A 15,790-nucleotide genomic window follows, 5' to 3' on the forward strand; every position below is an offset into this window, starting at 1 on the left:
AGCCAACCACGGCTCGCAGTAAGCGGACGTAATTAAGAACAAACTTACCTTCGACCGAACAGCAAACAGCGACAGCGGAAAATAGGATAAACCAAATTAAGGTCAGCGTTGTTTACCAAAGTCCAAGCATTGACAGTTCGGGAGGGTTCGTCTTCAACCGACGCCGCCTGTTGCTTTGATCAAGCTCTTTCTTCCAATCCCGTCAACAGCAACCGAGCTTTGAGCTCTTGAAGCAACCACCCAGACCGACGAGCCTTACCATGGCAACTTGGTGCTGGAGCTTGTAAAACTATTTTTCATTTTCTTTCCACCCCTGTCTGCTCCACGTTTCGAGACGTTGCCCGTGCGGTGAAAATGTCAAACGAAAAACAGAGAAAAAAAAGAGCCACCATATTCCACCAATATCTGCCATGCTGAATGTGTAAGTACAGGATTCTTTCCACAACTTTATTATTTTTTTTTTTAATTTTACGTTTTTTTGCTTTTTTATTTCTTTGTGTTTGAAATGTAAATTGAAACTTGTATCGGTATCGGGCGTGCTTGCGAGCGGAAGAGAGAGAGAGATAAGCGAAGAGGGCATAGGGAGAAACGGGATGGAATGGGAAAGTTTCTTTCTACTTTTCTACGGTGGTGCTATATTTTTTTGTAAGAATTTAATTTCCTCCCCTTCTCAAACTCCTTATCTTCTACCTCCCTCTCCCGTACATGCCACCGCTATCTCTCCGTCTTGCCCTATCCTCTTTTGACAAACTATGCCACTACAAAGGGATTGACTTAGTTATTTATGGGGTTGTTTGTTGTGTCTGAATGCGTGTATGTTGTTTTTTTTTTGTATTTAATTTTTGCTTCCCATTTTCGGGACCTTTTGTATTGGTTGTCAACATATGATTTTTACAATATTACAATTCCCATCTCTCTTCATATCTCTCTGACCCTCCCTTATGCCCCTCGGAAATGTTGTATGTCCCTACTTTCACCTCGCTTACCGTCACCGTCATCAGCAGTCCTCCAGTTTTGCTTTTGTTTTGTGTTGCTTTTACTCTTTTGCTGCCAAATGGAAGGGACCCCGTTGGGGTGCTTTGAAGGTTTGAAATACACACAAATACACCTACATACAGAGCTATATCGTACAGGTTTGGAACAGTTTTTATTTAGTTTTTGCTTAAAATATGCTTGAGCCCTTTTTTATGTTTGCTTATTTATGTATTTTTGTTTTTTTTTGTTTGTTTCATATGCCCCTTTTATATTCCGCCCAGCCGCCCTAAAGTCTATGTCTCCCAGGATCCCCGCATTCAGGACCGTGCACAGCTCCCCCTCTCTCTGTCTGTCGATCTCGATCAGCCCGACCGGGATGTCAACACACGGGGGAACGCGTGTCCGGCCCGAGACGAGGACAAAATTGTGCATGGTACTGGTAAATGATTGTATCTTAATGACAACACGCACACACGGAGGATTTGCCCCAAACAGGAAAACGGATATTAATACGAATAAGATAGGCGCCATTGTGCTGAGGATGTGTGTGTGTGTGTTTGTTAATTGATTTCTTTTTTTTGTGGTTTTTCTTTAATGTTCTGCCCAACGGGAGGGTATAAATGTATACATATTTATGGGTAATTGTTTGTATGGAAGGGATTGTGCCCATGTAGCAACAAGCTCACTCCCAATCATCGCCCTCCCGACCTTCTCCTCTCCCATCCATCGACTAAAAACGGATTAAAGATGTTTTTTTCTTTTTGCGGACACGAGCGGACAATGGAAAACAGTTTTACAGATTATTTTACTGTGGGTTTTTCTCTTCACTTTCCTACACTTGTGGATACAATGGAGAGCGGTTTTGGGAACAGTTTGCGTATCGTGTCGTGTGTTGGTGAAAATATGCGGAAACCAGCGTAACCGGGACACGTGCGGCAAGGGCTGTAGCAAACCGATCGGATCCTTTGAGCCTTCTCGCTTGCTGGTAGCGGATCCGGAACCGGTGTCGATCACCCGCGGTCCCGTTTTGGCCTTGCTTTTTTGTTTTTGTTCATTGTGATGACGTTCGGACTTTGCGGTGGTTGTTGCCCAGCTTAGCCCAGGAAGCGGATGTTTGTGAAGATGGCTTTGGCCGGACGCTTTCGGTTGCAGAAGTTGACCGTCTTCTGGTGGTTGCCGATTCGGTTTTCGTGCAGCCCGACGAGCAGCTTGAACACGTCCTCACGGCTCGGGACGCACAGGTAGCGGGCTTCGGCATCGTAGCTACAGAAGGAGGAAGAGGGGATGCAAAAAAGAGAGGTTTAACGTCAGTGAAATGCAAATCAAGACAAATTGGGGTCCAAATATTGCAATGGCTGAATGTCTTTTGGGGAAATAATGAATAAATTTAAAATACTTGAATGTCGGTCAGGATTCACCTGCCATTTGTGTCTACAATTGAATTGTATTTTTTGAAAGCCTTAAAGACAATTGTAATGATGTTGAACATACTTTCTTTAAAATGACTGAAAGTTTCTTCCTTTAATAGGAAAATACATTTAAATACATTTAACTAAAAACAGAAAAAAATAAATTATAAAGTAATGAAATGGATCATTTTGGAGGCTAATACATTTTCATAGTTAGCTGTGCTTTACCTTTATAGTAAGAAAGAGGATAATGAAACAAGTTTGATAATACTAAATGTTAACATTTGGATATTTTTTGCTTTTTAGTACATTTTAAAATTATAAAATCGCTAAACATATCGTATCCAATCTTTAATAATTATTGAAATTACCTTATTATTAATTATTGATAAATATATAAGAGTCAGTTACACTATTGGAAACGGAAAACGACAAATTTAGAATTAAAGAAAAACATTAACCAATGCTTTCAAAATATGCTGCAATAATGGTAGAAACTATTTTTAAAACTAAACTCCCACCAAAAGAATGAAAAGGAAAAACCCACTCCTTAATCAAACATACCACTTCTGCCCTCTCCAGCTAAACAACACCTCACAATGAAAGCTGTTTAGATTCGATTTTCGAGAATCCCACCATTACAAACCGGCGCGAATCGTTTCACGAAACCATCGCCTACCAAATGCTTCTTTCAATTTCGATTTACAATTCCACGTTGCTTCTTCATTTCAACTCGTGCTCCACACTTACGTTCGGCTGCGTGCGTTCTGGCGCTTCCAGGGATAGCGCCTGTAGTACCGTCCGGACCGTTTGCCACCGTTCGGCGTGAGCTGCTGCGTCCGCATTCGACCACCATCACCCAGCGGTCCATCCTCCTCGCCAAAGCCTTCCTCGTCGTCCTCGGCATCGTCATCGTCTTCGAGCGCGGCGTCGCTACCGTCGGTTGTGTCATCTCCGTCAACTTGCGTGCGTCGCACCGAGCCCGCCTTGCCGGCCGCATCCTCGATGTAGACAATCGGCAGCGGTCCCTCGGGCAATTCCGTCAGCAGCTTCATCAGCAGATTCGATTTGATTTCGATGTCCTCCTCCTGCTTGATGCGCTCCAGCTGCTCCCGGATCAGATCGATGCTTTCCATCATGCGCCCGGTCGGCTGGGGGTGGTGGTGGTGGGAGGGAGCCTCCTCTTCGTGGTCGACCACCCGCGGTCCACTAATGGCGCCGAGTGCGGCTAGCAGCAGCGGATTGTCGCCGATCTCGTTGTCGGCCGGGTCGAGGACCTGCGGCTCCTGCGGTATGTCCAGCGGCGGTGGTCCCCCGTGGCCAATGAAATCTGAAATTTGAAGGAAGCAGGTAGGATGCTTTTAAGCGTGAGTGGTGGGCCGCACGTATGTGTGTGTGTGTGTGAAGGGGCGTGAAAAATCGAGGAAGTTTCGGGACGCTCCCCGGAGGCGACAATAGGCGACTAAATCAAGCAAAACTGTTTGTGCTTGGGCGATGGGGAAAGTGAGTATTTTTGTTTCGTGATTGAATGGTGTTTGAAGATAAGGATTTTTCTCTGTCAGTGAGTGTGTGTGTGCGACGAACACTTAGCTCCTGTGGGAAATATCATCCGTCTTTGGTTAAGCGTATCGGAGGAAGAAAGATGAGTCGATAGAGCAGTCAAACGTTGATGTATCGCGAGAACTAGCACAACAGACGGCTTTATCAATACAGTATCGTACGAATGGTTGTTTAATTAAGTCAAATCTCGAGTTTCCAGATAATTAATTATGCAAATCAAACCACTGCTTGATTAATAAATAATAAAAGGCATCTAAAACCCTATTTTGCATACTTTTAGGCTCTCTATCACTAATGCATCAAACATCCCATTTTGCATACTTTTAGGCGGTCTGTCACTCAAACATCTAGAAACCTATTTTGCATACTTGTAGGCGCTCATCGCTCAAGTTTGAACAGTCTAATTAAGAAAAACCTTGTTTTGTGTTTTAGGTTTGTCGTTTGATGTAGTTTTTACTGCCCAATCCCATACTGTATAAAGACGAATAAACGCCAGTAAACTGAATCTTTATTTAGAACGATTTTAGTATTCTTAGTATTTACCCTACGCCATAAACTCTTGTAAACATGCTCTTAAGATTAATTAACCTAAAATAAAATACCGTGTATTTGATTCTATCTTCACCTCCTACTTCCTTGAAATGCATTCCGTTAAAGATGGTACAATTACTAGAAAGCAGCTCAAATAGACGCTTCACGCTTGTGCGTGCAGTAAACAAGACCCTTACCGAAATGTTGCCTTATCTGTTCTAGAACACCAGAATTAAATCTATCTGCTAATGTAGACGACAGTCATACAAAAAAGAACTTTTCAACTTTAAAGAGAATGTCACCACCTCTCACGGGATGCATCACTTATCAAGCCAATTTCAACAGACATGTGTGAGTGGAATTAATAAACACGTAACGATGACAACGTCAAGCTACGCACTCAATGGTGAAGTACACTCAAAAAGTCAATCGAAAGAACTCACATTCAATAAGCATTGTCATCGCATTCGGAAAAGAGCTGCGAAGAGAAACTGATAAAAAGGAAGAAGATGAGCGAAAAAATATATCAGTTCCCTTCCCTTTCCGCCAAAAACCTGCTACAAGTGGCTGCCAATACCCACCTTCACCAGGTCGACGTGAGTGTCAGTTTCATTTGAACCGTTTAGTAAAATTGATTGCCAGATTAAGTTCCGGGGGGGTTAATGATTAACCCACGTTCCTGGAATCGTGGGTTCTGTTCGCTTTGATCCTAAGGAGGCCTATACTTCTGTTCCAGATATCCGCATGGGTACCGATGGAGACGAATAAATGTCTCACGCGACAAGCATCAAGACAGACGTAAATAGTATTTCTAGCATTTTCTTTCCCTCATTTAGTACTCCAATGCAAGGCGTAAATTGTAGGTGCAGGAGTTTCTCTGTACCGAAATAGTAAGCATTAACCGATCGTGCACGTGGCCGTATGTGTTGACTGTTTAGGAGCAGCTTGGTCGGTTCTGCGTCTTCTGCACACCATAATCACCATTCATGATATCCGTTATCAATCTCAATTACGATCCTACGCGTGGTGCATGGGAGGCTGTTGCCTAAATGGTTCCCTTTGTCCGAGCATTACCGTAACAAGGCTGCTATTTGACCTGTTTTCCTCTATCAGCACGTGAGTTTGGCTCTACCTGTACGTAGGCCCTCTTAAAGCGAGCAGGACATTTATAGAACTCCAATGCTAGTCGTAACACATTTCTCACTCTTCCTTATTTAACGGTAGGCTTCCAGAAGACTGGGTGGGTTTTTGCTAGAATTGATACTACTTTCACTACTCCACAGCCACATCCGGAACATTCCTCAGGCAACAGGAGATAGATAAAATGGGCCTTGGTTAAATTTAATTTCAGTCACTTACCATCCACACCGCCCTGTCCGCCGATATCGATTGCCGGAAGGGCACGCTGGAATGCTGGCAGCGGTCCGACACCGAACGCTTCCGACGGCCTTTGATCCGCCTGCCAACGATGATGGCCACCGGCTACCGGTGACCCTCCCGGCTCCACCATCCGATGCACGAAAGCGGCCATCCGATGCTCCGGCATCCCGGCACCGCCTGCCAACGGTTGCCGTTGCGACTGCTGCTGCTGCTGCTCGCTGGCTAAACCGTGAGAATCGTGGGCAGCGTGTGGACCGCTGCCGTTTAGCCCGGGCTTCGGCCCGGTGACACCACCCCGGAACAGTGTTTCGAGCGGACGGTGCACGGTGTACGGGGCGGTACCGTCGTAGCCCCACACGACGGAACCGGTGCTGAGTAGGAGCAGCACACAGATACCGGTGCACATCAACAGCCGTGACATTTTCACGGTGAAGGATTTGGCTCCTTTACGACGCTGGGGTTGTGGCTGTTTGTTTCTTGCCCGGTGTTGTTGGATGTTGCTTTTCGTTTTATGTTCACTCACGGTCTAGTATCGATTCACTGAAAACACTGTATGGGAATGAAACTCAAGACACTGTAGCCCCGCTTGATCGGCATTACTGTGACTTCTGTCAGGTCAAATGCGTAGCAAAGGTCACGGCTGTAAGTACACACTATTCAAGAATCAGTAAGCTTTTGTTTACTCCTTCCGTAAGCAGCGCTGTCCGATCATTAAAATCTAATAAATGCAGTCCAAGTATTGCTCAAGCACGCTTGGTAAATGGTTAACGATTTCACCAGCGGCTAGTAATTTTAATAATTTACATTCAACAACATTATGATGCAAAGTGCATTGCGACCGTTTAATGATGGCACGATTTGCGCCGTGCACAAGACTCAACAAGTGGTCAAGAAATTAATTCCCTGCCGTTCGACCGTTGGTGCACACCATTCACAATGCATAACTTCAGGCGTAAAACTGCTTTTTCAGGTTCGATAAACAGTGAAGAATAGAATTTTACTTCCAATAAGAATTTATTGATTCGTTGGAAAGTGAGCGCAAAACGACCGTTTCATCATTACCGTAATGAGCCTAACGGGGTTGTGCTTGTCTTGGAAAATGAGCTCAAGATCGTTGAGTGGATCCCTGCAGAGTGCCGTGTAATGCGGAGCTTTGACTGGTGTTGTACAGTTTCTTGTTGGAAACGTTTACGTTGGTAATTTACTCATTAGCAACACTTTCATGTTGTAGAAGTCTTTAGTGAGTCTGTGTGAGCGAATACAAGGAAACAAGCGCGGAGCAATCGGTGCACGTCGATGAGCTTTCCCGTGCGCCCGAAGGTATGCTAATATTTGCAATCTCTTCGACAAAAATAGCATACCCAAAGGCACAATACTATTTTATTTTTAATTTAATTTAATTTTGTTAGACCAGTTGAACATTAAATACTAAGGTAATCGTTTAAAAATATTCAGCTATCAAATATTGAAGCAAAGATGAGCTTTATTGTGAAGAGTCGATTTTTTTCTTCTATTAATAACATCCAGCAGCAACAATGAGGTTTTATGCTAGATAACATGTTCCTTTCGACTATTTTTACAACATAATGCTTAGCAACATACAAATTATTAAAAAAAACGATGTTTTAAGCCACAAACGTACACTCAAAATCTGCCAAAAAGAGCATCATTACCCGGATAAAAATAAACCTTCACTCGAAGCTTCGCTTTCTTAATTGGCGGGTTTTTCTGCTGAGTAACATGTGACAAAGCTAAACCGCATTTGTGGTAACCGAAAGCAGTAACAAACATTCGCTCGGTTGTGGAAGAATTCACGCAAAAGGAAATCAATTTCCCCTTTGTATGCCAATTATTCCCTCATGCACCCGCAAATGTACACCGAAACGAGCAATTATCTATCTTATTAGCCTTGTTTGCTCCCCTGTGGCGGCGGCGGCATTGCTCGTGTCACACGGTGACTGCCTTCGTTTCAGGTGGCGGAAGTTTTCCAGAAAAGAATGAAAAACATTCTACCGACACGGAATGTGCCAGACGTACAACGCTTTGCACAGGCTTTAATTGTTGCACTTGCTACGTTCTTTGTCGTCGTGGCGATGTTGGTGGCGTTCGGTGGCACTTGCGAAGACGTTACGTGATTAAAACACACTAAAAAACAGCAACCACTTCCAGCCAGTACTGACCTGACACGATACTTAGTATTGGCACCATTTGTTTGTGCTGTATGTTGTATTTAGCACAAAAACAAGAAACAGTCTACTAGAAAAAAATGACAAAAATTGTTCAAAAAAATAAGGAAAAACCAGGTAATCAATAAACACGACCCAGAAACAAATAGCTAAACCACATGAAACGATAGAAAACGCATTTCAAATAAACAGTAACGTGATCCTTCACAACCTACGGCCCTTTTTAGCCATCCGGCCAGCGGTAGAACAACTGAAGGTAGTCCTTGGCAATCCGCAGGCCAACCTACGCGAAGCATTCTTTCACCCTCGGGCAGTGTGAACACATTAAAAATCCCAAACGTTTGCATATTTTCCGTCCGTCCGGGTTTTCCACCAGCAAGCAAGCAAAAGGCGGCAAAAGGAAAAGGGAAAACCCCCTCAGCACAAGAATGTATGTCGAACTGATGAACTCAAAAATCTCTAAGCGAGAGCAAAAAAAAAAAAGAAAGAAACCAACAAACGCAAACAAATGTTGCGCACCCGAAACGGAAACGTGTTGCAATGTCTAGTCATCAAACTAGTCACCACTTGTCCGGATGATAGAGGTCGTGTTTCTCCATGCTGCGTTGCGTTTTTTTGTCTTTCTTTTGCCTTCTTCGAAAGAGCACCCTTGTGCCGGAGATGAGTTCGTTATTTTGTGGCCCAGGCTGCCCATGGAATGTAGGATGGCCGTGCGAGAGCTGTACAGCGTGTACAAGGGTCCGAGTTGTGACCGAGTGGGCTGTGTTACGCTTCTCGCACTGTGCACTGGAAAGAAGGAAAAGCACATTCTGGACGATTCAAACCGGTGAAGGTAGCTATTTTCTGAAGAAAATTAACAAACGTTCCGGGGATGGCAGAGAATTTAAGGTCTTGTTGAGGGAGTTGATTGTACCTTTTACCAGCTAAAATTGGCCCACAGTGTCAAAGAAATACTTCTTTTAGCATGCATTGGCTTGTGCATCAGGAAACTGGTGTGTTTTTGAGCTTTTTTGAAGGTGAATAGGTTTTTAGTTTTTATAAAATGTGAATTCAATTCTTTGGTAGCTTAAAAATAGGATTATTACCAATCCTGAGCCATTCACAGCTTAATAGGAATTAATTCGAGCCACATTGTATATCTATTTGGTTTAATTAGCTAGAAGAAGAAAGGAGCTTCAATTATGCTTCCAGCACCCGGATGCCCTACCAGGTACACTTAATGCCCATCTCGTTCTCGCGTTCCATCCTTCCCTACCGCGTACTAGTTAATATTCATTGTAGGGCGATTTTAAATATTCATTATCGGAGCATGTTTTACCGCTCTTATTAAGCGAGCAAATCGCCACGAACGTCAATCAATTAGTGGGTAAGCTAACAGTAACTGACTTTTATTCCACCTGATTGGTTCGTTGACTGGTCCAAGATCACAATCTAAAGGCGTACGGATAATGGGTAAGAAAACTTTAAAAAATGGAAACGGAAAAAGGAGGAAAAAACATACTAATGTTCACCAGCACATTTAATTCAACCCTTAAATTGCGAGAAACTAGATGTAGAACGGTTTGGATGAAGTAAACATGTCACTAAAATAAACTCAATCAGCATGTCACCGTCAACGGGGCTTTGAGCAGCGTGGGCAGCAAAAAGGGAATGTTCTAATTTTGATACTTGACTTGGGAACTTTTGGCCATTCGTATTAGGGTCTTTTGATTTTTTTTTCTCTCTCGTCGATTTGCTATTTTTGTCCCATTCCCTTGTACCAAGAAATCAAAGTCCGATAAAGGGTCCGAGCTGCCGTAAATGCTCGTTTCTCTTACTTCACCCATGCAGCCGGTCAACCAGTGTTAAGATTTATGGATCTAATGAGTTTCGGCATTGCCATCCAACCCACCGCATCATCGACAATCGATCCTGAGTAAAGGCAAATGGAACGAGATTGTTCCACGAATTGTGGGCAAATCGTCCGAATCGTCAGACGGCAGCATGCGGATGCTGTTTCAAGCGAATCTGTTTTCCCTGTTCCATTCGTTTCGCTCCGTTCGGCCGTTCTGCAATTAATGCCATTTTATCGCTTGTCCATCCGCCGGCCCACCCCCTCTTGTGGCCGGGCCCGTACCGTACCGCCCGCCAGAAAGGTCAGAACGTTTAATTAGGAATCGATGGGGTGTTGAGTTGGGTTTTCGGGCATCCGGGTGGTACAAGCGTGAGGGGTGACATTTTTATCCGAAAATTCATTTCCGCTCCACTTGGCAGGGTGAAGATTTGTTGTTGTTGTTTTTTTCTGTAGACCATACAAAAACGACCGACTTCTTGACAAAGTTCAAATAAGGCGTAAGAAATCTTACAAAAGCGATGGGTTATAAATTAGACGGTAATTGAGCAAATGGTGTTATTTAGGGGCAAATGAAAGGGTACGCTGTTGCTGTACTGGACCTTTTTGAATTATTTTTATTTTGCATGGAGGAATGGAATTATAAATCCGAATTAAATGATTCCAAAGAATACTGTATTGCCTACTTTTAGGCGAACCATGGAATACATCGAAGAGTATTTATACGAACAAATTACTCTGTAATTTCCCATGCTTCAAAATTATATGTATGAGTTAAGCTATTATCGAAATAATGCGAATGATTTCATTGAATAATGTCTTTTTGGGCCAAAATTTAAATTACCAGACAACAGAGCGCCTAAATGTATGCAACTCGCTCATCAAAGCTGTCCTCTTTAAACGTACGTTTCACATAAAATTAATTATAGCATTACAAAATCATCTCGATTAGCTCGAAACGCAAATAAATAACCAACAACTACTCTCTTTGTAGCTGAAACTCTAAAATATTTGAAAATTCTACTTGTTTTCATACACTTATTGCCCCGCAAACAACCGCGCCAGCATTAACACACAAACCAGCAGGCAATCATCGGCGGTATACACACATTGCAAAATTTTATTTAAGCTACATTTCCCGTTAATTTTTCTCTCCCATCTGTTGCGCCAATTCTTTAGAAATGCTGTAAATGTAAATCGGAATCCAAATATCCACAATCCTGTTCGCATACGCACGAGCAAACATTTGCCGTTCGCATTCCCGACCGCACGATTTGTCTGGTCGGCCATTGGGCCGTGGACCATCGACCGTCAACAGTTGCCACCGAGCAAAGTCTTGTTGCGATAATCTGTCCCAAAAAAAAAACAAACCTCCGGAAAGGGAAATGTCTGACGTCAGTCGCAATGCAAAGATTAGATAATAGCAATCGCTCTCGACAGAGTCATCCATGTTTGGGGTCAGAAATTGATGTGCAGACGGTTGCAAACTGGAAGGGAGCAGATGGGTGCATCGCGTAATAATGGTGATTTTTGTTTCGTTCGGGTGGGCAAGAACACCTCCCCCCATCAATCCGTTTCTTATTTACTTTGGCTACTCGGTTCCAGCTACATTTACTTCAATTTCATTTCAACTCATTCAACCACGACCATTCAAACGCCCCTTTCTACCCGTTAAGGACCACTTGGATAGAATGTCAATGGGCGAGTGGTTTGAATTGATTTTGGTTTGCTGCTGCTGCTGCGTTGGTGTTGCGGTCCTTCAGTGTGCAGTGGTATGGATTCAGCGCTTGCTTGGATGACATTATTAAATTTTCATTGATGGAAAACCGTTACCGTTTTGGAGCGAAAAGGATCTCCAATTCGAAGGGAACGCTCCAGATCGTAATCAAATGAAATCACCACAACTGGTGAGAAATCAATTGTGTTGGGGTAGCTCAATGGTCAGCGTGGGAGCGAAAAACCCCATTCAACTACAATGATTTCATTTGTTGGTTTGCAGTAAATAAAGGGAAGCAGCAACAACAGGACCAGCACAGCGTTTAGTCTCTCTTATTCTTATCGTTTGCTCGTCTACTTAACCTACACCTCGTTATCGGCGAACGATGAATGAAAGCTGGCGCCCCAATCGTTTTTTTCTTTTACGAAAACATTCTTTCCTAACCGGATTTCCGCTCAATCGTAGTGACGGAACTGTTGCTTCCGGAAAATAACTCCGGAGGTTAGTGAACAGCCAGCGCAAGTCACAGCATTAGCCAAACCACCCACAGTGTGTGTGAAGTGCGCCAACAAGCAATAATGGTGTAAATGATATGGCCAATTTCCTACGCCTAACGGCTTCATACGAGCGTGCATGCAAACACAACAACACAACAAAAAAAATGAATTTGCTATGTTTGAATATGCTATCGTTAGTTCAGATTCGTTTTCTGGTGAATGATATTTACAGAACAGACCACCATTCAACCACCGCGCCAGGTCGCCATTGATCGGAGCAGGAATGATAGGTTTCCTTTACATTTACCAAAAAGCCGCCTGCCGCAAGCCGTACTAGAGTCGATTTTGCGTCGTTTTAGTCACAAAACGAACACGGTTAAATTGTTTTTCTGTTTATTTTTTGGTACCAGCTACAATTTTTTGTTGAAATATCGTTTATCTTTCAACATCTTGTTCAGTCAAGCGAATGTTTAAAAAAGTACAAACAATTGGTTTTAAAAATTATGTTTTAAAAATTAGTTGTTCGAGCTCCAGTTTATTTCGCATTTTGAACGCGATACACTTTGGTTTTTAACTTAAAGGTCAGTCTCGGTTTTTCCATTTCAAACGAGCTGGTAATTATGGCTCCAATTTCATTGATGAGAAGCGCTTAACGTTCCTCGAAATAGATTGTAGCGGAGTTCCTAGCCACGATAAAACCCCGTGGACACCAACCAAAGTTATTCCAAACCATCATTCTGAAAGTATTACTTTTCAAATAGCAATTATAGCAAACCATTCTTTCTACGCAGTACTTTATTCACTTCAAACTTTTTAACTACCCATTGTTAACCTTTTCGTAGAAAAATGTTAGCCTGAAATGTAGGCAATTTTCCACATTTTCCTACTTTTTGTGTGTTTGACGATAACGAGCCGTGGTAATAGTTTTATGAGCTCGGTATTACGGTGCTGCCTCAGACAGTGGCATCCAACTGACACTTCGTCGCGCTCCCATTTATGGTAATCGTGAAGCGTAACGAGCCTGTGCGTTTTTTGGCTGCTTCCCGTAGGCGTACGAGGCGTGTGGTAATGATAGAGAGCAATTTTCATGAAAAATTACTACACCCATCCCCACGATGACTTTCCTTTCGATCGGGACGGAGCCGCATTGACGGAAAAGTGGAAAACTGTCATACACCACTCGCTTATGCACGTCACAGAGCCGTTTGCGTACTGCCGATAGGAGGAAATAAAAAGGCCTTCCAAACACATTGTCATCGCTGGCGCAAACGGGATACTACAAACACTCAAAAGTTGACCAAAAAAAAGGCTTTACAGTGTTGCTTTTTGGGCGTGTGAGTTTTTTGTCGTAAGCAATTTAATTGCCAGCAGTGAACTGAAGCTCATTCCCATCAACACTTTTCGCGTAGCAAGCGCGGTAAAATCGAAAAAAAAAACATGGTGACACTGTAGGTAAAACCTATTAACATTGATAAGATGCTGCCATTTACAGCGGACGGTTAATTGAATTTTATTTAATTTTTAATTTAGTGGACGAAGGAAATTAATGAGATTTACCGAAGCGCAATGCATTCCGGCGATAAGGGTTCATTTATTATTTGTAGGTAAAAAAGAGCAATTTTTTGTTCCTTTTTCCTAATGAAATCAAAGGAAAACAGGGACTAGAGTTTGCTTTTTTTGTATCAATGCTGATGCTGCTAATGCTGCGTTTGAAAATAGAATAAATCCTTTTTGCTCTTTGCTTTTGCCTTCAATTTTTAAAGAACCTGATGTACTCACTCACAAATTGCTCATTACGACGAACGGCTCAGTGGAATTTGTTTTTTTTTTTACCCATCCACCGTCACCGAGAAAATGCCATCAAAGCCCACAAATAGCAATACCCATCTGGCAGGATATCAGTTTCCGAGGACGGAATGTAGCCACATATATCGACAAAGCTCGACATTAAACTTCAAAGCAGCATGCAGAAGGCAATTCAAGGCCCGCTGTTGCTAAGGGAGTCGACGACTGTGTGCCTAATAAATGGGAGGAAAAAATCGAACACCACAGGCCTAATACGATTCGCTACCTGATGTCTGATGAGCTTTTCAATGTCGCTCGGTCTTGTGAGTCGTTAATGCACCTTAGCGGAGAGCGCGACATTCCCAGCCCGAACATGCACAGTACACCGTTCCCATCAGCTACCTTTCTTGTGTCGTGCAGGATATCGATTTATTGGAAAATGATTAACAGTTGTTTTTTTCCCTTCTCACTCTAATGCGATTTTCGATTCTGAGTGATGCAGCACCACTTGATAAGAGGCAATAATATGGTGGAAGTGGAAAAGGAAAAGGGAAGAAACAGCCCTGTCTGCTCATGCAGAATTGCAATTGAAACAGCGGATTACTGACTGGGAGGGGTTTTCTTCTTTTTGCTCAAAGTTTTGTTTTACATCAGCTTATGATATTATTATTGACTCAAAAGACTTTTATCATCAAAAATTTCACACCATGCTGAAACCCCGAATCGAATTATGCAGGCGCCAACCACCACCACCACGGTCCGTCAGATCGAGGGGATCCACGCGAATGTCTGGCCACCGCTGGTGGACCATAATGGTGCTATTTTTCGCCCGCCGCTGCTGCTGCTGCTGCTTGCGCGTCCATTAGCCGTCGGTCGGTCGGTCAAACATGGACCAAAATCTAATAAACTTTTCGCACTTTCATCACCAACACCGCCATGAACCAGCCCTGTGGTTGTAGGTTGTAGGAGGGGTCGGTGGTGGTTTTTAGCTTCTTTTTTCGCCTGATTCTATTCAGCACGAATTAGTGTTTGATTCTTCGGTACACATTTCGATTGCCATCATTGACCTTTGAAAGATCAAAGCACACGGCCATGAAGTAACGTGGAAGTCATTGGGCATTGGTTAGCGAGCAAAACTTGTTCAACTTTCACTGCGAGTTTTTCACACTTTAATGTTTAAGAATTTACTGGCATTTTCTTATAAGAAATTTTGTTTATGTTTTTGCAAAACTGTCACGCATTATATTAAAATCAACTTATCACTTTTTAAGCAATTTTCATTTTGCCAAAAATAGCTCATAACTAATTTATTGAAAAGCTGCACCAATTTCACACCAATAACCTCATCCACTAATATTAGTCCACTATTTTTATCTTATCGAATTTACCCCAAACTAGCACTATTCCGGTTCACGAGCACAGACACACACAAACACATGTACACTCCCAACCGTCCAACCGACGACCACTTGTTGAAAGTGCGTTTGACGGAAGTTTCGCCACCGTCACTGGCTTTTATATTTTTGCCGGCACAAATGAGTGAGCTTCGTTGCCTTTCCCGTTTCATTTTCCTGCCCACCCTCCCCGCGCAGGCAATGCATTTCCTTCCAACGTGCGCGTACCAGTAGCAGTCGGGTGAAGTTCATTTCCACAAACGCGTATGCTCGGGCAGCGTTCGGATGAACCCACGGTGTGATCGTTTCCCGAAGCACTTCCCCGGGTGAATTCCGAACACAGGCTCGATGGTAAAGGTTTCCTGCTTTGGGTCGACATGACTTTCGATAGGGATGATTATTCTTCCTTTTCTTCTTCTTCTTCTTCTTGTATACCTTGCTAGAAGCCCACGCGGACGCAGGTCGCAGGTCCGAAGGGACGGAGCGCTTTACTACAGATAGTAAAGGAAGCAAAAAAAATGGCTT

The 15,790-nt window shown here is 43.2% G+C and overlaps 1 protein-coding gene across 3 annotated transcripts; it reads right to left on the bottom strand.

Annotated features, from left to right (window-relative positions):
* Positions 1–406: 406 nt before the first annotated feature.
* Positions 407–15,369, bottom strand: LOC120903175. Of its 3 annotated transcripts, none has more exons than XM_040312432.1 (4): positions 15,260–15,369; positions 5,835–6,404; positions 3,135–3,714; positions 407–2,238 (listed from the first exon to the last, which is right to left on the bottom strand). In XM_040312432.1, the coding sequence occupies exons 2-4, from the start codon at positions 6,274–6,276 to the stop codon at positions 2,070–2,072; spliced, it is 1,191 nt and encodes a 396-aa protein (XP_040168366.1). In that variant the 5' UTR covers positions 6,277–6,404; positions 15,260–15,369; the 3' UTR covers positions 407–2,069. The 3 variants fall into 3 exon arrangements, with proteins under 3 accessions (XP_040168366.1, XP_040168365.1, XP_040168364.1); XM_040312431.1 differs by having other exon boundaries at positions 5,835–6,495; positions 15,260–15,348; XM_040312430.1 differs by having other exon boundaries at positions 5,835–6,508; positions 15,260–15,348.
* Positions 15,370–15,790: the final 421 nt, after the last annotated feature.

Source organism: Anopheles arabiensis, chromosome 3 (genome assembly GCF_016920715.1).
Source record: "Anopheles arabiensis isolate DONGOLA chromosome 3, AaraD3, whole genome shotgun sequence".
Taxonomy (NCBI): Eukaryota; Metazoa; Arthropoda; class Insecta; order Diptera; family Culicidae; genus Anopheles; species Anopheles arabiensis.